At 36.0% G+C, this 24,770-nt stretch overlaps 1 protein-coding gene across 1 annotated transcript in view; it reads right to left on the bottom strand.

Annotated features, from left to right (window-relative positions):
- LOC111060039 (cell adhesion molecule 2) overlaps positions 1-24,770 on the bottom strand; it is a 172,317-nt gene that overhangs the window by 47,519 nt on the left and 100,028 nt on the right. The window contains exon 3 of the mRNA XM_039427969.1: positions 5,965-6,194. Within this exon, the coding sequence (XP_039283903.1) occupies positions 5,965-6,194 (230 nt within the window). The remainder of the gene's footprint in view (positions 1-5,964; positions 6,195-24,770) is intronic.

Raw genomic sequence — 24,770 nt, forward strand, 5'->3', positions numbered from 1 at the left:
TTTATAAATTGTTTCAATATAGACCTAATATTCTTCAAATAATATGACCTTTCTTATGGTATTTCTTAAACCTATGACTTATAGTATGACCAATTTTCGAATAACACAATAATAAAATTCTGAGTTCGATTCTTTCTCTAAAAATTCATCAATCGATAAATTTCTTTTCTGTTCAAAAATTGGGTATGGTATGTCTTGCTGTTTTGTATAACAGTGAACAGTTAATATTAAATTTGAAGAAATTCACAACCATAAATTTTTCAAAAATTTTCCCGTTGTCAGCGCTATAGTATACTGAGCAACTATATAATCCTCGTAGTCGATTATCCACCTCTTCAATGCCTATCACTGTTGGGCGCCAAATCATGTGAAGCTCTTCCTGGGGGAGTCACTCTCACCTCCAAGGATAGGACAATACACGTAGGGTGATGTAATGCTGTATTTAAATGCCTCACGTTGGGCTGGCAAATCATGTGAAGCTGTATTTTACTCGCCTCACATATGTAGGGTGATTTGCCAAATCATGTAGTGCTGTATCCAAATGCCTCACGTTGGGCCGGCAAATCATGTGGTGCGTTTTTTAACGGCTTCACACATGTAGAGTGAATCTTGTACTGAATCAATGGTGTAGAGGCTATAAATTTTGCAATGGCGTGTGTGGATGCTGAGTGTACACCAGACTGATTGACTCACTACAAGATTCAATACAATTGTCGGAATCGCGGGAGGCCTAAACGCTCGCTCACCCTTGATTCTTCTAATGACAGATTGTATAATGATGAAATTTTTATAAGTAGTGTAGCGGACGCTAAACACTGAATACGGATACCTTAAAATTATTACCTGTGAAGAATGAGCATACAAAATCATACAGGTTGAGCAAAAATCCCGATGTAGATAATTTACGGGACTGCGTCTCTAATAAGTTCTGAAGGATTAAAATACGGTATTTGGACCAAATATCGTTCAGAATATACTTCGAGAACAGAGTCTTGTCGGGTTTTAAGCTCTATTGTAGGAATTTATATGATCTCTGGCTGCATCTGCTGTACAATTGATGTGTTCGCTCCTAAGTCGAGGTCGGTAACAGATAAAAGCTGATATATGAGCCGGTAAGGATAAAGAATAAATATCTCGATCTGACCCCACTCGCTACATCCACTTAGACCTGTTCCAATATCCAGCTTAATTCAATTATTTCAATGATCGTATTTGATCGGTTCTTGATGATATAGAATGTATCAGACACAATAATTGACAGGCTTAAGAAATAATCGAACTCAGAAAACGAATTAACAAAACTGGAATATATTATAATAAAATATATGATCTCACAGTGCAGATTCAGAATATAATTTACAGATTGAAAGTGATTTAACATTAACAAAATGATTAGCAAATTTCTTGTACTTGCATGATACCATGCGTGATTCGACAGAATTTTACAATTGATAAAATTTAACAGTTTTGAAAAAATAGTGAAAAATGAATTATAAAATATTTTTAAAATGCTCGGGGTCGTGGTTCTGGCAGCGGAGGATAGCTAATCAACTACAAATTCTTAGAAATTCTATATGGATAAATTCTAGGCTCTTAAATGCTAAAGCGCTTGTCGGCGTGGCCAATAATTTAACGAAGAAAATTTTATGTTTTTCTGCACTGAAATATTTTCGAAGCGTAGATTGGGGCCCCTTTAAACTTATAACTCACGTGAAATTCCTTGGTGGTCGTGGTTTTCTTCTTTAGATCAAAAATCGTTTGATCGGCAGCAATCCAGGCTTCGGTTTCAGCACGTGGGGAATTTTAATTTAATATTTCCTTCACCAAATTAATTAAGGGATGATTTAACTTTAAACTTTTCAATTTATCGATTGATGAATACAAATTTACAAATAACAAATAGATTGGCCTAAAATATTGGCTCACAAATAAAACATATAAAATCGAACGAAAATTTTACAAATAGGTCTTGGTAACTATAAAGAGATCTGAACGGTGAGGATTTCAAAAGGGAAGTGCTGTCTTTTTTCTAAGCTTCTTGGCTAGACCTTTCTTCTGAGAATCTCGATGTAATAATTTGCATGAAAATTTGCCATTGGTAGAACGATTGTGACGTAGACGTGACGTCAGTGGCAGGCAGTAGAATATAATTCCTTTAATTACAATAATAACTCAATTTATGTAATTCTTGAAACTGCTTAATCTTCTAGACATAGTTCCTCTCATACAATGTACATGTGCTAGCATATATGATAAGGCAGGTTTGTTGTCTGATAGTAGATTAACATGTGTTGCTTTCAAACGATCACCTTTTTAGTGCTATTTCTATGCACTATGATTGGCTTAGGCTTGCCAAAGAGATTTAATTACCATGTGGTTCAGTTGAATTAATCATTAATAAATTAATATTCTTATACAATTTTTATTATGTTTGAGACTGTTATAATTAATTTCTGCAGTTTTATCAATAATATACTGTTCATGCTATGACCTAGTTAGTTACAATAAGACCTGACATATAATATAATTTCTTAAATAATAAATAATTTCAACGATAATACATACATTTTATTTTTTATTCGAAATTCTTGGTCCTTTATTGATAGTTTTATAATTTTTAGGAATGATATTATACCTTGCATGAAAACCGGCATGACATTTGACAATACTTTGAATCAGTCAGCTGTGTTCAGGCTGCTTTAAACATCTGATCGATAGTAAACAAAGTGTAACCTCAAATTCAATGAGCAATTCGTAAATAATTTGTGCTTTATTTGCAGAATAATTATAATTTTATTGAATAATTTTCTAGAAAATGTTCAGTACAGAACGGTACTCTTATCTAATATACAGTTATTGATAAGTAAGCTTTATCGCTCGGTCGCTAACTATTCCTTTAGCAAATTCTTTCATTTTAAAAGGTAATCACAATTTTTCTCTCTTCTCATGTGGTCTATTTAAAAAATTCATCACAATATATATATGGTACTTATCCTATAGTATTGAGGAATTAAAATAAATTGCACACCATAAACAATTTGATACATATATTAACAAATATTGCAAAAGTAGATCAGGGCAAAAAATATAAAGAGCGATAAAAAATATATAATATAAAAATAGAACAATAATCGAAACAATAAAATATCACAGGCTAAATACTATTCTCTAAATTTATAGCACGAAACGTTACCATGTGCTTTTATTTTATAATCATATGCATCCTTTTGCATGTAGCTGCGATATTAGCTTGCTAATACTTGTCGACTTGGACAATTCCATTAAAAATAGATTCCTTAAAATCAGCCTGATAAATTGGCAACCAATAATCCAAATATATATATTAAATTCTATAGTATCTAATAGATTTCTTTGCAATGAATATATATTTTATCTCAGGGTGCAAGATTCGGCACCTGACGGAATAGATAGAGCAATTCATCTAGTGAATCAGAGCTACGACAAACTATCGCAAATTATATTGCAGAAATTAAAGATCATATGAATATGTATTACTGGCCTAAATTTTATGCTTCTTCGATTTATAGAACTTCTGATATGTACTGACTCGTTATTCTTCTAATAAAATACCTTCAATACTATATTTACTTGCGCAAGTATTTTTTACTAAATTCTTAATTTATAAGAAAACCCTTTCGACGAGCTAGCTTTGATTATTATGTAATTTCGAAGCACTGAGGGCGCCCTATCACTATTTCAATATTTCTCACTCACGTGTCGAAATTTTCTTATGAGCTGCTGATGTCGATCCAACTCCTGGTGGTCCTGGACTATTGTAGCCGGAGTCGTCTCTTCCAAGGGGTTACAAAAATTATTTAAAAAAAATGAAAATGACTTTTGCTTTATAAGAGCATCACAAAGTCTTATAAGAAATTTAGTAATTCAATCTAACTTTAAATTTTTACAAGTTATAGCAAGGTATTACGCTCTATAATATTTAGGGACCTCTCATGGTGGCATTTGGCAGGCGAGTGTTGGTTCTCCTTTCTCAATTTTACAATTCTCGTTTCCGATTTCTAAATTTACATAAAATTTGAATATCCTAGTCCTCCGCCATTCAAGGTTCAAATAGACCGTACTAAAATATTAAATTATTACTTATGTTGTATGTTTAATAATTTCTTTGCCTTCGGGCCATATCCAAAACATAGACTATACAACAATTTTATACAAATTCTATTTATTTGTAGAAATATATACAAATATTTTTGAATCGGCATACTATTGCCGCCTATCAATTGCCATTATGTGATTGGTGCATGCAAATTATTTCAGTATTCATGCGCCTGGTAACCTCCTATTTCCTGGATACATTTAATTATTTTCATTGGTTTTTTTAAATATGCTCTCTACATGCTAGTTAATTTTTTATGTGTTATTATTTGTTTCATGCATCATAATAATTAGCCACGTGAGACCTTTTGTCCTCAAATTGCATACCGTTTTGCCACAATAAATTTCTGCCAAGGTGTTTGGTCAGATTCTACGTTGCAGGGCTCGGTCGATCGTTAGGTCGCCGATCACTAAATGTTTATGCCTAACCTCAACCTTCAATATTTTATAATATATTATATATTAGCAAAAAATTATTTCAATTCCTCTTAGGCTGTTGTACAGTTTAGCCAGGACAATCTGATATTATCTAATCTTTATGTTATCTCTTTGGCAATATTAGCCAGTTACTTTGCTTAGACCTATAAATATTTTAGCTAGGGATTCTTATTAATCAATCCAAATTGAATATGTTACAAGTGATATTTATCATAACGGTGTAATTTTTCCGTAGTATGTTACATTTTCTTATCACTGAACTCTTATGAAGTCGATAATTGTTATCCATATGGAAACTTTGAAACTTTTCACCATAGTCTCAAATTCAGAACATTTTTGGATCATCTCTCACTGAATTTATAAGAATAAATCTTGATTATTGATTGCCCTCCTAAACTATTGAGAATCTGAATAGTCATTCAGAATCAAAATACAGACTTTCTGGATCATATTCCAGTCAAATGGTCAATTTTTTACTAGTGAATATTTTTTTCCTATTTCTATTCTAACTTGTCTAGCCCAGTACGAGCTCTATGAGACCTTTCTAGATGAATTATTGTCTAACAATCTGCGAAAATCTTCAGAACTCATCTGAAATTAGTTAGACTCTAGCTTGGACTATACACTGAGATGGTTGATTAAAATATCCAATTTCAAGCGTAAATCATACCTAAGTCATTCAAATGTAGATAGAAGTACAAGTAGTATACCAGAAATCATGGAGTATATTGTAGGTTTCAAGTCTGTTTTCAAATGTAATACTTCTTACTCCAATAGAAAAATTGCTTTATAATTAAAGCAGTTAAAGTCTATGAGAATAACATATATAATAATGAAACTTGAAAATAGCTATTTATGTATTAAGAGAGTAGTGCGCGACTTTATTGCTCGCGCAAAACAGTTATCACGCGACGCGAAGCGGAGCGTGATAATTTTGCAAGAGCGGTAAAGAAGCATCACGCGCGAATTACATACAACATTTTTTCTACAACTGCACAAACCTGTTAAATTACTTATATCTGGCGGAGTTAATAATAATTCGTCTGCACTGATATCCATCATGGCTTCAGAACCGGTACACCGTACAATTACCGACTCTTTAGGTTAATATCTGACCTACTTTTGGCGAGCTGCTTATCATCAGCAGATTAGCGAGCGTAAAGAAACTCTTCTGTGCATGCGCGAATGATTAGCAAGCGTAAAGTAAATCTACTGCGCATGCGTAGATAGTTATCAGAAATAAGCTGTTTTACAAGGAGAATTTAGTATTCTTTTTTGACACGCAGTTGTGGAAAAAATATATTTTCGATCTAATAATATATTGCGTTATAAAGAATTCATGGTAACTCATAGATAATCAATAATTCATGTGAATGGATTAATGAAACTCACGTCAATGTCAAGAGAAGGATATCCCTTGTTCATCATAACTGGGAACATTTTGATGGCGGGCTTTTCTCTGGGAGTGTACCGGTAGAACTCTCTGGGTCCAAAGTACCATTTGACAGAATACAGCTGGTCGCCCTCCAAATCGAAATGGCAGCGCAGTCGAGCGTTGTCGCCCCTCGTTACCGCTATAGGAACTGTCACCCGCACGTCCTTCAGTCCGGTCACTGGTTGTCCTGAAAACACAATCAATATCAGTTCAAATGAAATATTACTACAAAATGAAATAACCGAGTTCTTTCAGATTTGAACCTGCGGCCAGGTAGCACTAGCAGACTTAGGTGCAACGCCTTAGTCGTCTCGGCGATCCTGACAATAGAGTGGCAATATGTGTGTCGAGTGAATGTATTGAGGTTTATTATCACACCATGACCATATTTTTATCAATGAACCCTGTTGAAAATTGTCATCATATAAAATCAATTTGGGTGCTAATTTATCATAATAATATGCAAAGCCATTACTGTTTGCGAGGAGGGATGGAGTGGATTTATCTCGTTGCTATTTACTCAAGTTAGGGAAGGGATTGACAAGAAGAGGTAAGGAATGGAATCGTGATGCGAGGTGGTAAAGAAGAGGAGGGTGAATCGGAGGAAGAGAAGCAATCATTTATCTTGCGGGTCGATCAGCATTGTTACCTTGGAATAAAAAGTAACTACAAACATCTTTGAGACACTAATAAATGATAGCGTAACTGAGCCGAGATGTCGCAGGCCCTAATCACGTCTTCAGAACCACTTGGGCTTAAACGGCAGGAATCCACCACGCCCTTAATCTATCACTAGCTAGCTTTCTGCCTGGACGATAAGGAGGACGAGAATAAGGAGAAGAAGGAGGAGGAGGAGAAGCATTCTCTGAGGAAAAGAAGAAGCTGCTGTTCTTATGAAGCCGATGTAAATTACCTAGGAGAGAGATGAGAAACAAAGACAGGCACAAATGAGACACTCTTATTTATGCTGTTATGAACGATAAATCATGTCTTGCAGAAGAAAAACAGGAGGAAAAGATTTTTATCCGAAAAATTAATGTTGTCGCCCTTGTGAAACTGGTAGGCTTGATTACAAGGATGCTGAATTCTATTCCCATTAAATTATGTAATCGCTTCTGTACAACCACATATTTTGTTCTATAATAGATTGTCACTTATTCACAACTTTCATAGTTGTTAGGAAAATAAATACTATTATTGTGTGGACGTTATTCAACGAAGGAGTCATTGAATCAATAACTTATAATTCTCGCATCCTGTGATATACATAGTCTAATATTATATGACATTGATGTATGGAACTTGATAAATGAATTTGTATCAATTTGCAGTAGAGGTAACGTGAACAAATGGGTGAGTGCTGAAGTTCATATTTCTAAAGTTTTTCAATGGAGTTGAGAGGCTGTTCAAGATAACAGCAAATTTATCTGGAATTCCTGATACTGAACACTCTTATACTCTATACCACTTTTAAGCCTATTGAAAACCTTGAATTCTTTGGATTTGAAAACGAGGTAGTCAGTTGAGTAGTGTATATATTATGCTTCACAGGTAATTATCGATGAACGATGAAATTATGTTGAATGAAATGACAAAATATAATCACATAATGTTGATAATTCTTTATGTTGATCCAGACCTACAGTGAATGACCAGAGTGGGCAAATACTTTGAGGTGGGGTTGTTGATTTGGCTTGGAGTTCCGTTTTCCTGAAAACTAGCTCTATTATTGTTAGTATTGTTTTCACCATGCGAGCCATTTTACATCTCTCGATAATCGTTGAAGATGTGAATCAGCCAACTTTTGGCAGCAGCTCTGTTTTGACATTGAGCCAGTGCCAAATGAATCTCTCAGGTTTGATGGAAGGGCTGGCATTGTTTTGTCAAATCCATTCCATAGAGTGCACCACTAACTTTGATTGAATGATGAAATCAAACTCCAGAAACATTATGAATTGGAAAAATAGATTTCTGATGGACACTCAGAAATCTGAGATAGAATTTCTACGTGGAAGGTTGATTGACCCTTTCACCATTATCACTCCAATGTGAAGTCTTGCATTTTACACTATCTAGATTTATATATTATTCTCCCTTCTTCTACTCCGTTTTGCATCTTATCAAAAATATAAAAGATTCAGATTTTGTGTTACTATTACTGTTTAGAGCTCAATAATACGGTTTACTCAATCTACTGAGCCTTTGAATTAAATCCATGATTGAATATATTCTATTGTTCTCATCTTTGAGCATTCAACTAAACTTTATTATATTTTATCATATCCTCGCAGTATTTTCATAATAAATTATAATTTACTATTGATGGTTTCGGATTGGATCAAAGTGTCTTGATGCATTCCTTTCTAGTTGTTCCTTCAAACGGAATAATTTGGAACGAGGTTGGAGAGCAGTTTAATGTGTTTCTCATTGCCTTGGGTTACAACGAACATCAAACAAGTTTGGAATTGAAATCTTCTCCCACGCGGTTCCTCACACCTCCACTTTCAATATAATATACTTGACTCGCCCACTCATTAAGCACATTATGAAGGTGCCCGTCAACCTCAGAAGAGATGAGATAATCAGTCTTTTTTATTTCCAGGAATTTTCTAAAACGAATGGATTTTATCATCGCAGTAAAATCTTTCGAGTAATATTCATGAACTTATTGAACGTTCAAATCAGACTCTTTAGCGGTTGAGCAATCACTCTTATTCTGATCTGAGCTTGCATTATTTGGTTTGTAGTTCATAAATTATTGTGTGCTTTGTTTTTGTTATTTCAAATACTTGATCCATTCTTTTATTGAATCTATATACATACTGCAAGATTCAATTAAAAGCTAAACAACTAACAAAACTTATGTGGATGACTCAAGTAGATACAGATAAGGATAAGGATCCTATCCCTTCTGAAGAAATTACTTGAACGAAAAATTTGACAAGCCTTTCATGCTTGCATCACAAAAATAACTTGCATCAAAGATTGTATCATGCTTTGTCAAATGCATGTAAAATCACAAGAGCTTTGTCGAAGAACAAATCAAGTTGATTTTACTCGTAGTTTTAATGGAATCAATTTAACTTTCGGTTATTATTTCTGAAAAAGTTTTTTCATGTTTTTAAATAACTTCAAACTAGATCGGCTCTACGTAAGTAACTATTCTCTACATGAATGGATCAATACAATAATATTGTAAATTACTATCTTGTTGGTTCTGGAGTACTGTATGTGAATAATTTATATATTATCTGATTCAGCGGTTACTTTTTTATTGAATATTTCTATGATAGAAAAGGACCCAGGTAACTTGGAAGTACCAACAACAGGAAAGGTAATTCGAAATCCTCGCTGGTTCGTAATTATGCAAATGTTAGGATTTCCAAAAAAAGTAATTTGAAGATTTTTTAAAAAAATTCATCAGTTTGAAGGTAAGTTTTGGGTTGGGCTCCCACGTATCAGAGTAGAACTCTTTCAATCCTCCATCATTCCTTTCTCAAGGATGCGGAAGAAGAAGATTGATGAAAACAGCTCGAGTTTGTTTTCCTTATTCTCCGAGTCAAGAAATATCTCGCCCGCTATTCTCAGCCGGCTGATATTAACGTTTTAGACTGAGCCGCCTCTTATTTCTTTAGCTCGCGATTCAAACAGAATATTAATAAATTCTGGAAAAACGAATCTCTTTCATTAGGTGCTCTCCGTCTCATCTAAGTGGAAATTGAGAAGGAATTAAAAAATGAGAGCAGAAGTGGCTCTAGCGTATTGAAAATAGTTAAAGTTGAAAATAGTAAAAGACGAATTGGATGAAACTGCTGATATTTGAAATATGAATATCCAAGTTTAGAATAAATCCAGAAATATTAAATTACTAGCTGGCCCAGCGAACTTCGTACCGCCAAAAAGTCAATGCATCTCATGACAAACTTTAGCTGCATGCAAACCTGATAAGGCGCGATGCGGCATTTTGCATCCAGGTGCTCCTTGCTTATTGGTTTAGAATAGCAGTCATATTATTACAATTATTAATTTCAAATTCTAAACTCCGAAGACATCACAATTATCCGAAACAAAGCAATCTGTTTAGCGCATGTAATAAGTCTTTAACTCGAGGCCGCACTGCTGGATGGTTACACATAGAATGGTCATTTTGTTTTTAATCGGGGCATTTGGAATAAAATACATGAGCGGTTATGGAGCAACACACACTCTTGTCTTCTATCTACCGACGGCTGTTGGATGTCGCAATGATTATAACAGCTGATTCTTATTTCTGTTTGTGGCCAGCTCACAAATCTTCTACTAGTATTACATGTAAACTTTGAAGGACCGTAGGAAAAAGTTCTGAAGTCGAATTATGAATTTGATAGGCCATAAACCTGGTCCTGAACATAACGTACACAACTAAAAAGAAATCATCAAATTCGGTGCACACATAAAGAAGTTATTTAATGTCAAAATTCGAGGCTCGATTTTTATTTATATAGATTGGAGTGTGATTGAAGAAAATTCCTAGTGTTTGTGCGTAGGGTAGAAAAAAAAGTTTAAGATGGGAGGAACAACAGATGCACAGTGAAAACCAAGATACATGTTCTCGGATGAATTCTAATGAAGGACTTTATCAGTTCATCAATATATTCATTGGTTCCCATAGGGGGGGGGGGGGGTTGGTAGTCACGCAGACTGGAGACTGGGTCCTTGAAATTATTGGGGGGAGTGATTCCAATTCAAGGGGGGTAGCAGCTGAATTTCCTTTTTTCATGGGAGAGTTGAAATTAAAGTTGGATTATGTTCACTTTTTGTTAAAACTTATTCATCACCTGAAGAGTGATGATTAAATCACATTTGATTAAATCATTATAGCAAAGCAGCTACAATTATTTTTTTCGACTTTTTAGGCCACATAGGACCACTTAAGTCAATCAACTAAAAACGTCCTTGGTTCTGAATCTGTCTGGCTTTTCGATCAGCCCAATATTTCTTCATTCTCTCGGATCGTTGTCGTCTTTCTGCATCAGTGATTACAATGTACCTGTTCATTTTTGGCAAAATGGATATGTGCTTTTTAAAGCTACAATTATACTGGTTTACCGAGCTTTGTTTTCGTTTTAACTTGACTGAATTTGCTTTTGTCTGTATGTATGTATGTGTGTCGTCTGAACGCGTGAATTGGTTTTCTCGAGATTTGGAGTGCTCCTTTTTGAATTGGGCGTCAACGTATATGGAAGGTTTTTTAAATTTTGTGTTCAAGGATAATCATTAAATAGAAAAATGAAATTCATCCATACTCTAATATTACTTTATACATTATCTACTACTGATATAGAGAAAAATCAGATCATAGAATAGATTTAATTGATAAGCAGTCAAGTGGATTATCGATAATGCTAATAACTCAATGCAACAATTTTATTGACCTTTTTCTGTAAGCAACTCAGGCTGACCAGTTGACAGACCACTTAGGTGTAGTAGTGTATGAGAGAGGAGTGAGGAGTGCTGGTAATAACATGCTCAACTCATTGCCAGTACCTACATCTCAAGGCATGTACTGGTGCTTAATTCAGACCTGAGATAAGAAAGAACTGTTGAGTATATGCTGTAGAGCAGACTGTGGTTTAATACAACTGCGCGAGGTCTACTATTCACAGAACTAGTAGTATGTATAAGCTTTCTACATGAGGCTGATTTGTGTCCTAGTTCCGTAGAGATAAGGTCGACTGATATTTCCAATGAATTAGCATTGGCATAGAACCACGTCACATAGACCCGTTCAATTATTAATCTGCAGATAAGCATATTATTTGCACTTGAATAGGTGACCAACACAGCTTCGGCTAACTCATAATCAGGATAGTCCAGTGGCTTAGAAGCCACCTTGAACGTCACCAAGTTATCATTCAAATTCAATATCGATTTACGAGATAAAACTAGCTACACAAATTCATTAATGAAAAATGTACAAGTCTTTATAAATCGTCTTCGTGTTCATCTTTTGCGAGGTCTGCCCACACTTCTCCTTCAACCAGGTTATACGACATGACTACCCTGAGAATTCTGTAGCTCTCCATCTGTAGCTCTCCATCCTCTATGTCGAGTGAGTAAACGTGTGTCAGTTCGGCTCCGTCTTCTAACAGATATTTCGTAGGGTTATACAGTTCAATTCACTTCAAATTATACATCTAGTTATTCAGTTTCTCGAGCTTAATTCAATAGTGAAATTATATTTTTGATTAACTCACACTCTTTTTATTTATCTTGAAAAAACATTCCTAAATCTTCAGTTCACCTTCTCGCCTATAAAAGTGTAAATCCACCTAACGGTACACGATGGTTCGACCGAATAGAGGCACACCGAAGAATGAGGTCAATGCTCCGAAGCCAGCTATTTCTGGAGCATTGTCCGAAGAGACCCTCCTCATTATTCGACAGCAAATCGAAGAGTCTGTCCACAGTGCTGTATCAATGGCTGTGAAATCTATTTTCGAGGAACTTCAGGCATTGAAGGAGGAGAACAAACAGCTGCACGATAGAATTCGTGAGCTGGAGGTGTCTTGTCACCTGAAGGTCGACGACCTCGAGCAATATGGGCGCCGACATTCTATACGTATTTTTGGGATCCCGGAGAGTGACAAAGAAGACACGGACCTGCTGGCGCTCGATGTCTTTAACAAGAAGCTGAACGTGCCCGTGACTTTGGCGGATGTCAACCGCTCGCATCGCGTTGGAAGGCGTCAACCACCTCAACAAGGGCAAGCTAAACCCAAGGACCGACCCATCATAGTTCGACTCTGCAGCTACCGGACCAGGAAGATGATCTTCGACGCTAAGAGGAAGCTGAAGGGTTCCGGCGTCACCATTCGCGAGGATCTGACTGCGGAGCGCCTCAAGATCCTCAACGCTGCGGCCGACCGTCATGGGCATAGGAATGTCTGGTCATCGGACGGGAGGATCAAGATCTCTATCGGCGAGGGAGGATCCAAGAGGGTCCACACAGTCGAGAGGATGACCGACCTTCAAAAAATAAAGGTAAATTAAATCATTTCAGGATTCGATTACTAAGGTGCCCTTCACTACAAAAATAGGAAATTCGTATTAAAACATTTCACAATAGATATACCTTGGCATTTTTCATGAGCTGGCTTTCTGTTCTATAAATGAATCTTTCCACTGCTATTTATGATTATGTATGAGGCAATTATTTCAAACTAAGGAGATCCACATTTGTTAATACTGATTAATAATTTATCTTGATATTAATTCCCAAAACTACGTTCAATGCATCAACTACTATACTCCAGAGGGTACTTAGAGAATCATTATCTCTATTCTTACTAATAATTATTACATCTCTTACCAAAATTATTTCCATAATTAATAATTTTCGAAATGCTGAATTTCAAATAAATTGGATGATTAACATACGTTATAGATATGGATGTAATCTATAGGTAAAGATAGTAATCTCTTCTATATTAGGTGTACATAATGATATCTCCTACTGTTGCCACAGCTCGAGCAATAGAAGCAAATGTGTGAAGAATTATTGATAGAACGGAGGGGTGGGTAGTCTGTTCATATGCTTATATAGGGGCTGTGTTTCATTTAATGTTATCTTAGACATTCATCACTAAAATATTACAGTTCTCAATTTACTACTTTTATTGTTATTGCAACTCCCAATAGTTAATTATACTTCTAATACTATATAATATTTTTCACACTTCACCGTTCAATCCTATTTGAAACTCATCTAAAATAATCTAGCACTTTCTCCATCGTCTCCTCTACTTCTTATTTTTCTTTCTAATTTCTCTTCTTGATCTTATATTTATAATGATTACTTGAATATTGTTGTTTGCGATGATGATTATTATTCTTTTCTATTCTTCTTCTTCTTCGTCTTCTTCTTCTTCTTCTTCTTCTTCTTCTTCTTCTTCTCTTTCTTTTTCTTTTCTTCTTCTTTTCTTCTTCTTCTTCTCTCCTTGATTAATTCAAGATCACAATACGATGTTCTATTTCTTATTCTATAGTTCAGTTTCATAAGTTCTTCTCAATTTGTGCACATTCCTTCTTTCTCTTCTTCTCTTCCCCATTGTTATCATTATTTTCCCTGTGATTTTTTCACTAGCTATCCAGCATGTTCAAATGTTTATTTCTCTTTCTATATCTATTTATCTTCCTACCTTTTCTCTTTCTATCTGATTACCATCTACTAGTATCCATATATTATATTATAATATCCATATATTTATCCATATAATATTCGATTCTTTCCCACATTGAATCATACTATTCCTCTTCAATTTTATGGGGATATTATTCATTATCAGTTATATTATGTATCTTTTCTCAATTGATAACTTTCTTCAAAGATTTTTCGTTTTTCTGCTGGCTTTTTCTTCTCTTTTTCAGTTTTTACTGGATCCCATTTAGCTCTATCTCCACCATGAACACGATCTTCCACTACTGGATTCCATCTCTCTCTATCTCCACTTGGACTCGATTTTCCACCACTGGATTCCATCTCTCTCTGTCTCCACTTGGACTCGATCTTCCACTACTGGATTCCTTCTCGCTTACCTCCACTTGGACCCGATTCTTCCACTACTGGATACCTACTCGCTCTATCTCCACTTGGACCAGATCTCCCACTACCAGTTCTTCCTCAATCTTCGTCTTATTCACCATAAGGATTATTCATCACCGGAACTCCACACATCTACATCTTATTGTGTTTAGTGAATTTTGTTTTGAACTAGTGCTTTAAATAGTGAAGGGAGCCGAACTGTCAAGGCATGCTGAATGCACTCGAATCAAGAGACTTTTTCATTTAGGTTAAGTTTTATCAGTTTCATCCCCATTTTCCCCGTCATGTGTTGTTCTGAGGTCGGTTCACGATTGGTCTGCTGCTTCCATGATGCCTCTCACTGACACGTCAGCTCGCTCGCCCTCAAGTAGGTATGATTATTTCAATAATAGTAATAATGACGCAGGTATGTTTCTAGCAAATAAGCTCCACTCTTTCAAAAAACTTTTCAAGGCTGCTCACCTTAACGTACAATCCCTCAGTTGCCACATTGATGAACTCAGAGCAATCTTCCGTTTTCAGGACTTCAATATAATCGGAATTTCCGAATCATTTTTGAAGCCTAGTATTTCATCAAATTTTGTTGCATTGCCTGGATATAATCTTTTCCGGAATGATAGATTAAATAAAGCTTGTGGGGTGTAGCAATTTATGTGAAAGAAGGTATCAAAACAAAAGTTTTAATCACATCTAAACAAGAGTATTGTTCCAGACCAGAGTTTATGCTACTTGAATTATCCTTATCTAGTACTGATAAATTACTCGTTGGTATCTGTTATCGCCCACCAAAAATAGGTCATTTCACAGATTTCGAAAGTGCCTTGCTTTCTCTTATGCCTTGTTATAACCGTATACTAGTTATGGGGGATATGAACACCGACTTGAACATGACAAATCGTAACTTTGACTACTTTCAACTGACTACAATTTTCCAATGCCTAAACATGACTATTTTACCTCTCGATCCAACTCATCATACTAATGAATCAGACACACTCATTGACCTTCTCATTGTTAGTGATCCCAATGAGGTTGTTCAAGCAGGCCAAATCTCAGTCCCAGCTATTTCTAGACATGATTTGATCTACTGTGTACTTTCCCATAAGATACCCAAGCCAGAACAGAAAATTATCACTTATAGAGACTTCAAAAACTTTGATGAAGCCGCCTTCCTGACTGATGTGGCTCAGACTCCATGGCATCAAATTGAAGCATTACCCTCAGTTGATGACATGGTCAAGACTTTCGAGAATTGGACTTTGACTTTGTATGACAAACATGCACCTTATGTGACAAGGAGGATTAATAGAAAACGACGAGTACCGTGGATGACTGAAGACATACTTAAGATGATGGGACGTAGAGACAAAGCACATAGAAAATTTAAAAAGACATTTGACTTGGACAGTTTGATAGAGTATAGGAGCCTTAGAAATAGGGTTAAACAGGAATTACGGAACTCAAAGATTAGGTACTTGAATTCGTTTATGACAAACAATAGACAAGACTCTAAATCACTTTGGCAGGGAATAAAAGAATTCGGGCTTGGCAAACAGAAATCGAATCCACAAATTGACTTACCATTGAATAATATAAATGACCATTTCGTTTCACACTCTAACCAACGCGACGAAGTTGTCATTGCTAATCACATTGATGATCTTGAAGAGCAGGTTACAAACTTAGATTTACCAATCACTGATCAATTTCATTTCCATCCAATCTCAGAAGAAGACACTTTCAGAGCAATTCAACGTATTCATAGTAATGCTATGGGTGTAGACAAAATTCCTATTAAATTTATCAAGAAGATGTTATTTGCTGTTTTACCAACCATTACATACATTTTCAACAAGTCACTTGAAGAAGGCATTTTCCCTGAAAACTGGAAGTTTGCTCTGGTTCGCCCTCTAAATAAAGTTCCATCACCCATAAAGTTGAGGATTTTAGACCAATCAGTATTTTACCTGCATTGTCCAAAGTGCTAGAAAGACTCATTCATGCTCAAGTTGTAAAATTTCTAGACAACAATAGTAAGCTTCATAACTTTCAATCAGGCTTTAGAAAATTCCATTCAACTGAGACAGCTCTGCTTCGTGTCACTGATGATATAAGGTTAGCTATGGACCAAAGAAAATGCACCATCCTCACCCTATTTGATTTTTCTAAAGCATTCGATACTGTTGATCATACAGTCCTTCTGAATAAGTTGGCTATTCTTGGTTTCAGTCACAACTCGTTAGTTTGGTTTAAATCCTATCTATTAGGTAGGAAACAATGTGTATCTGTCGGTGACAAAAAGTCAACTTGGAAAAACGTTATGCATGGAGTACCACAAGGTTCAATTTTAGGCCCTCTCCTCTTCACTTTGTATGCTAATGACCTTTCTTCCATTATCAAATTCTCCAGTTTCCATACTTATGCAGACGACCTTCAAATCTATTTAAGCTGTCCCATAACAAAAATTAATGAAACAGTTGGAATAATGAATCAGGATATCAATTCGATAGTGGAATGGACAAAGAAAAATGGCCTTAAGCTTAATCCCATCAAAACACAACCCATTATAATTGGATATTCTCGTCTTATAAACAATATTGACCTTGAATCGATTCACAAAATTAGTGTAGACGGTAATGACATTCCTTACTGTAGCTCAGTTAAAAATTTAGGCATTATTATGAATAATACTCTTGACTGGTCAGAACAAGTGAACAAAACTTGTAAAAAGGTATTCTCAGCCATGCATGCATTGAAGAAAATGCACGATATCCTCCCTAGAAACATTAAATTATTATTGGTTCAATCTCTCATCTTCCCACATTTAATGTATTGTAATTCTGTTCTTAACGATATGCAAGTCACTCTGAATGATAAACTACAGCGTTGCCAAAATTATTGTCTACGTTTCGTCTACTCTCTCCAACGCCATGATCATATCACCCCAGCCCACATTGCTAGTTCAACATTAAAGCTTCCCGATCAGAGGCTTTTTCGAATAGTCAAGCTTGTTAGAGATATCTTGATATACGGTAATCCGAACTATTTTAAAGATGATTTCAAATTTGTCTCTGAAGGTAGGAGGATAGATGCTTCACATACTAGAACCGGAGAAAGTACTTTAAGGATACCCAATCATCGAACTACTATTTTCACAAAATCCTTCTTAGGATTCCTGTTTCTATCAGGTCCATCGAGAGCCGAGCGAGATAAGAGGATGAAGAGGAGAAGGAAGGAGAAGACAAAAGGGAGAAAGTAGAGAAGAAGGTTATGATAAGGCGGAGGAGTAGGCCTGTGCCAACCATTTGTTAAGTGTGGCTGGAGGCTGATTAGATCCTCCAGCACACCACCTAGCAGTAGTCATTAATTATAACTCTCTGCAGCTCACTCTCTCTCTCTCTTATTCTCTCAACCCTTTCTTACTCTGCTTTCTCTCTGTGCGTTGTGTTTTTCCTGTTGAAGACGACGAAACAATACGAACCTTTCCGAATGATGGATTACTTTGCTCTTCCGTTTTCAATGCGTTTTGTCGTCGCATCTTTGCAAGCTTTTTATGCAGTTGCGCTGCTCTTCTTCTCCCTTCCTTCTCTCCACCCTTTGCTCCGTTCCTCACACTTCTTCTGGGTGGAAAGACAATGCTGTCCCGTTTTTCAGGCGGCATGCATTGCTTTCATCTTCATTCCTCCAAACTCAGTCAGAAAACTGTTTAATCTGTGACATGGTTACAGGTACCTCTTTCAAATGATATACAAGAGAGCACAGCTCATCACTCCAAGAAGTTATCAATTAAAACCTCCAGCATTGCTTCAACGGTGGCTGATTATTCTTACCCTGCAATCAAGTGTCAATGACTCTGATCTACTTCACCTGAAGGTGAGTTTTCATTTGTGTGAAAATGCCGTCGTCGACCACGACGTCCACGACAGAGTGAGGATCTCAGAGATTTGGACAAATTTAGGCAATGTGAATGTCTTCAGACAACAATGCCTGTCCCCGCACACACACCTAAATTTTTGTTCGTACGGTATTTTGCCGTCCTTATGAATTCTATTAGATGAAACAGATGATTTCAAACAGATGATGTTTGCCAAGTTCCGTTTAATCTGATAGAATTCATAAGGACAGCAAAATAGCGTACGAACAAAAATTGATGTGTATGTGCGGGGCTTAACAATGTTTTGATTCAATCACAAATCTTCAAGTCTAATTTTAAGGGCTTTTGATTGGGTGAAATCTTGAACGTAATTAAATCAGTTGTTGGCTTGAGTTCAAAATGAGCCACATTATAATGAATGAGACTTGACATGGGCTTATTGCAGTTAGAAATTAATTAGAACTCAGGCAAATTCTATAGCAGCTTTTCGTGATATTTTATTCCATTGTACAATATATTTATGACATCATCTGCATCGAGGCCTCTTCTGTGAATGTCTATAAGTAGTCCTAAATGTATATCAAATGTTAGACCTAGAGATGTGACCTAGCCTGAAAAATGATATGACAATCTTGCAGTCGTTGAATGTGTAAAATTGAATAGAGTAGCTGATATGTTTTTAAACCCTGGAATTTTTTCATTCCACTGTTTCCCATATTATGATATTGGAGTCATCTTCAGAATACTTAAGTATTCTTAAGGTGCGTACAGATATACGCAAGTGAATTGCTAATGTTCGCGGCGCGTGAATCTGTACGCACCTTTATATAGCTATGAAGTACATTTCTTTGAAAAAAATGTCCTAATAGATGATCTATTTGATAATTATTATGTGTTCAGGTTTTTGACAATGACGGTGAAAATAGATTAAGAGTGTCTAATCGTCCAATGCTGGAGCTGGTTGATGAAATAAAACTGGACTAGGTCATTATAATAGTCTGGACTTGAAAGCGTGATTCCTTCTGAGTTTTTCAGAAAACTGGAGATGTTCCCTTGGGATTAGTCTAGAGTGATGATGGTGGAAAGCTTCGAATGGTGCCTGTGTTTGAGTGTGCGTGAGTGGCTCTGCGAGAGTGAGAAAGGAGTTTGAATGGAGTGAAGGAGGATGAGATAAAGCTGCTATCCATCATTCTGTGCGACTCCAATTGTCTCCCTTGCTTCTCTTTCCTTCTATCACCTCTTCCTCTTCGCACTATCTTTTCTCGGTCTCTCTCCACTTCTCTTCATCCAATAGACTGAAGACTGAGCAAAGCCCAAAGTATCTGTTGATAAATTAATGCTGCTCGCACTTTAGTCTGAAGAGCTCTAATCACGTACTTAACCGGTCACAAATAAAACATTCAACGAGTAGCGAGATATTGGAGAGGCACGCTCCGATTGCAGTCGCCTTCAGGGGTTCACTTCTGAGCGTTTTGATTAACTCAAAAAGAGAAATTATCAATTACATATTAAAAAATAATCTCATTCCACCCTTATAAGAAATGAGTATTCTGATACTCTGTAAAGTGAAACTCCTGTTACAGTGAGATATTATTCTACTCTATTATTCATCACTATTTCTTTTTAAAAGTTAATTATAATTATTAATCTTCTGTTCAAGTTTTCATGCTTCATACATTCAGAACTTGGTAGTTGTAGAAGATTATTATTTTTCTATACAGGTTGAAATTTTGTACTTCACTGCTTCGAGTACTAGACTGACACGCTGGAGTAGATTTACAAGTTTTCCCATTAGAATATGAACAATCAATTTAGTAATATGAACAGTTTTAGTAATTATTTTTTGTTGCATAATACTTATTATGTTTATTCATTCTCTTACTGATATTGAAAGAAATATTACTACCATTATCAAATAATGATAATTCGTATTAATATATATTCTGTTGTTATCAGATTCGTATATTGTATCACATAATAACATGATAAAATGGGATCACTAAAACGTATGAGAATACGTTCAAAATAGTTGATTCATTCAGAACATATCAGCTATTCATATTTTTTTCAATCCAGAGATAATATGTATTTCATAGACTCTTGAATAAATAAAGTTCTCTTGAATAATAAAACTATTCTACAGTGAGTTATTAATCTGTGCATTTTTTGAATTCTTTGGATTCTCCTTCGGCTCTGTGGCTCTGTATTCCTAATACATTCCCAAATTTATTTCTTGCAAGAAAAAATAAGATATCTACGCCAAGTACATACTAGTACTACCTCAGCTTCTAAAGAAGATAAATATACTTTCCATCATTGACTGAACGTTCATTCCATTTTCTTTATTCTCACATACGACCCACAATCAATCAATTCACATTACATGCTTCTCCCACCCCAAGCATTTCAATTTCTCTTGCTTGAATCTCTCTCCAGTTTATTTTCTTTCGTCGGTTGGAGATTTCTTTACTACATTCACCCAGAGCGCCCACAGCAAAGACAGCAATAGAATAGATGCTGCAACAAGTAAGACAACATGTGGAAGAGTGTTGCAGGGGGGGAGGGAGCAGAGGGGTGTCTCAGCTCAACCATTTATTAGACCCAAAGACCCGGGCGCAGGACGTGATTAGAGTCCTTCAAGTCAGGTGGTAGCGTCCATTTATCAGCGTACTTCTAGGGGCGCCTTCAACACGCGGTTGTTCCTTCTCCTCATGACGTCACACTAGAATGCTAACCACGTGAAGGCCAAAGGGTGGGGGGCCGATTCACGCGTACTTTTCGAATGATGGATGAGAAGTAACTTACCACTCTCTTAGCAACCATTCCTTCGTTTTTTTCACTTCCCGAAAATCCTAAAATACCAGCCAACATTTCATCAATGCACAGAGATAACAATTATTGCCCCAACAAGGGTAATTCACCAACCGACAGTAAGAACCAGTCTTGTACTCTTGTTACTTGCTCCCTTTCAAAGAGCTCAAATAATAACGTGATGGAAGCAAATTGAGATGAAATGATCATAAGTACGAAGTCCACAACTCAAAGTATGTGGAGATTGATGTTCTGCACTTTAAATACAGAGACCTCATTACATTCAATCAACCAAATCACATACTGTTCGAGGAAGATCATAATTTTTTGGGGTATCAATATAGTAATATACTTGTGAGCAACAGTTGAATAAGACTTTCAATATTCCTCCTAATCTGTAAATACCTTTCCATTCCAAGAAAAGTATAAGACCTATTCATAAAAGGATATCCTCTGCCAAGTAAAAATCCTATCGAAATTAAGTACATTAACTTGGTTTCTATTTCTAATCCACAGCTAATGCACAGTATTCCATATTCATAGAAGGTAGCCAATTTTTGTAATTCTTAGTAGTCACAAATTCATAAAAAATAATTATCACTCAAGAAACATTCTTTCTTAGAACATTCATAAAATTTCTTGAAATTCGTAACTGGTCTTGAAAAAACTGCTACATTGATAAATTTTCTCATGTTGCTCAGCTTGGTGTTATTTTCTCTGGAATAGCATAATGTAATTTTCATTCGATTGTGTACTTCTTATACTTCTCTACAAAAAGGACGTTGTAGTTTTTCGCAGAAATAAAATTGCTCCTGAATTTCAAATGGAATTTTCTCTTGCTAATTACAAGCCAACTCCTCAAAGTTCTGCCGAGAATCCCTTTTTGAAAATGATGACCCGAGAAATTATGTGAGCCTTTATCAAAGAGCACGCTACTGCCGGATGTAGGAGTTAATGAATAACTCATCAGTTGTATTACTCACTTGCTAGGAGCTAGGACACTCAACTAATTCGAGTTGAGTTATAATTCTAGTCCCATGAGATAATAAATTTTTATACATCCGAGATTCTAACAATCCGTGGTAATCTCCAGGAAATTCAATAGCTATTATACTAGTGACCATAACATATGGAATGATGCATTGGACTCTTCATAATAAATTAATAGGTTGCTCTCTTCGGCCATTTGCGATTCGCATGGTACCTCATTGAAAATGCTATCCACTCTCAATGTGACTGGTTCACTATAATATCGAGTTTGTCACTGATGAACTCACGCGATATCAAATAGATATCCATCTAAATACCTTGAGGTTTACGTACTATTATCACTATTATTGTAGAGAAACTTGGTTATTTGCTTTGTGTGAGAGAAAGTCTGCGGTGACACCGGACTTAGGCTCAATTTGGATTGAGAGAATTCATTGGTTAAGATTGAGAGCAGGATCCATGATTTGTTTAAGAAGACTAGAAATCGTGCTTTTCAGGTTCGGGGATTCAAACTTTGACTGGAGCTTGTCTTGTTTGAAGAAAAAATCCGATCAGCTTGATAAGTCATCAAATGCCAGCTCTCAGTTCTCCTGATTGCTTTTTGTTCTATATCTTTCATTCGAATTCCGATCAGAATCGTGATTGAACCGTTATAAATGATTGGAGCGAGTGGGCGAACCGATGGGATTCCACCTACATCCACTTGTTTACAAATGGAACTCCACATCGGAGAAATCGTTGAAAGTTTGTGCATCTCATTCAGGACTTTTCCCATTGAAAGAGTCACAGAAGAATGCTTCATCAGGAGCATTCCTTCGGGAACTGGAGTCGAGGTCAGTCGGGCTTGATGGTGAATCATCTTGAAGCTTTTTCCACTGTCGATTTATCTCTGAATATTCCATTTTATGAAGTTTCATCTAGTCCCGTTGGGAAAAGGATTGTCCAGCATTTTACACTGACATTTGAAAATGTTCCTCATTCATGCTGAGAAGTAAGTGAAGCTCCTGATTCTGATCTACTAATCAACTCCAATACTTACTCCGATAAGAGCTCCAATCTCCAATTATCCATATCTATTGATAGGTAACTGAAATTCATTCAGATGTTAACTATAAATGACTGATGATAATAACTTGATAAGGGTTTCCATAATATAGACATATACATCATGTTAATGAATCAATACAGTATTGTGTGTAATCTCAATTCTAGCCCCCTTAGTTAAGTGTTAAGTCATGATTGGAGTCCTAAAACAGTTCGGAAGAATCATGATTGAAAATATATCTTCATAAACTGAAAGGGAATGAGATCCTCACTACTGAATATACATTATCATCAAAATGGATTTATTTTTTAACTTCTAGACAATCGCTCATTATCTCATAGTTCATGGCCAGTGGTGGTTAGTGATAGTATGCAGAAAATGAGAGTTCTTTCCTCCAGTAAACATTTCATTGCCTACAGTATCTCATGATCAAACAGGGATGATTGAAAAATTGGTTTTTAGTGAATTGAAAAATTGGATTATAAAGCAAGAGCGACTACTGATAACACAGGGTCCAAAATAGTATTACGGGCTAACAGCTTCTCTCAAATCTCTTACTCTCTCTCACTTTCTCTCTCTTACACTCTCTCTTCTTTTCTCTCTCTCTCTTGCACACACAAGCTTTCTCTTGTATACTCTCTCTTTTGCCGTGTGGAGTATGATGGCGACGACGGATCGCTAGAATAAATCTAGTCTGATAAATTGCGTTGCATTGTTGCTGAAATAGGATATGCAAATTCAATCTGATGTCCTATTTGATAAAAACATCATATATGTAGGAAGAGGCAGCCGGGCCACTATATAGATTGCGGATTTTATCTGTAAGCTGGTAGTAGCGAGATATATAGACGTCACAAGTGTGCTCATATATAATACAGATATATTCATGCTGGCGCGGGACTGTTCATGAGTGAAAAGAGCTGAGTGACTCGAGTCGAGGTCGATTTGGAAGATCGACTATGATGGACGGAGGGAGCGCTTCAAAAAGAGGGAATAAGTGATAAGACAATACAAGGAAACTGCACTACATAGATTGTCTGTTCTCATGTTTGGGGAGTATCAATTCATATTTATGAAGTATGTAAATACATCGACCCCTCGTTTTGCACAAGTGAGGTCTATGTGCGTACTAAGCATGTGTAGCCGTGCTGAAAAAACACTCAGTAAAGTATAGAAAATGTAAATGAGTTGCCGGATTAATACTGAGATTGTCTGGAATAGATTGCACTCTGAACCTCACTTCTGATCACTCCATCATCGTTATATGAAAATCAAAGTTTCTGTTAGGATACTCTATATCAATACCACTATGTACACTCCATACCTATTACTGTAAATCAATACATCAATACTACTATCTACAACTACTCCATTCCTTACACTATTATTGGTTTGATAGGTAGGGGTGACTAACTATGTTGTTGGAGACAAAAATGAACACTTGAACAAAATATTGTGG

This window comes from Nilaparvata lugens, chromosome 5, assembly GCF_014356525.2.
Source record: "Nilaparvata lugens isolate BPH chromosome 5, ASM1435652v1, whole genome shotgun sequence".
NCBI lineage: Eukaryota > Metazoa > Arthropoda > Insecta > Hemiptera > Delphacidae > Nilaparvata > Nilaparvata lugens.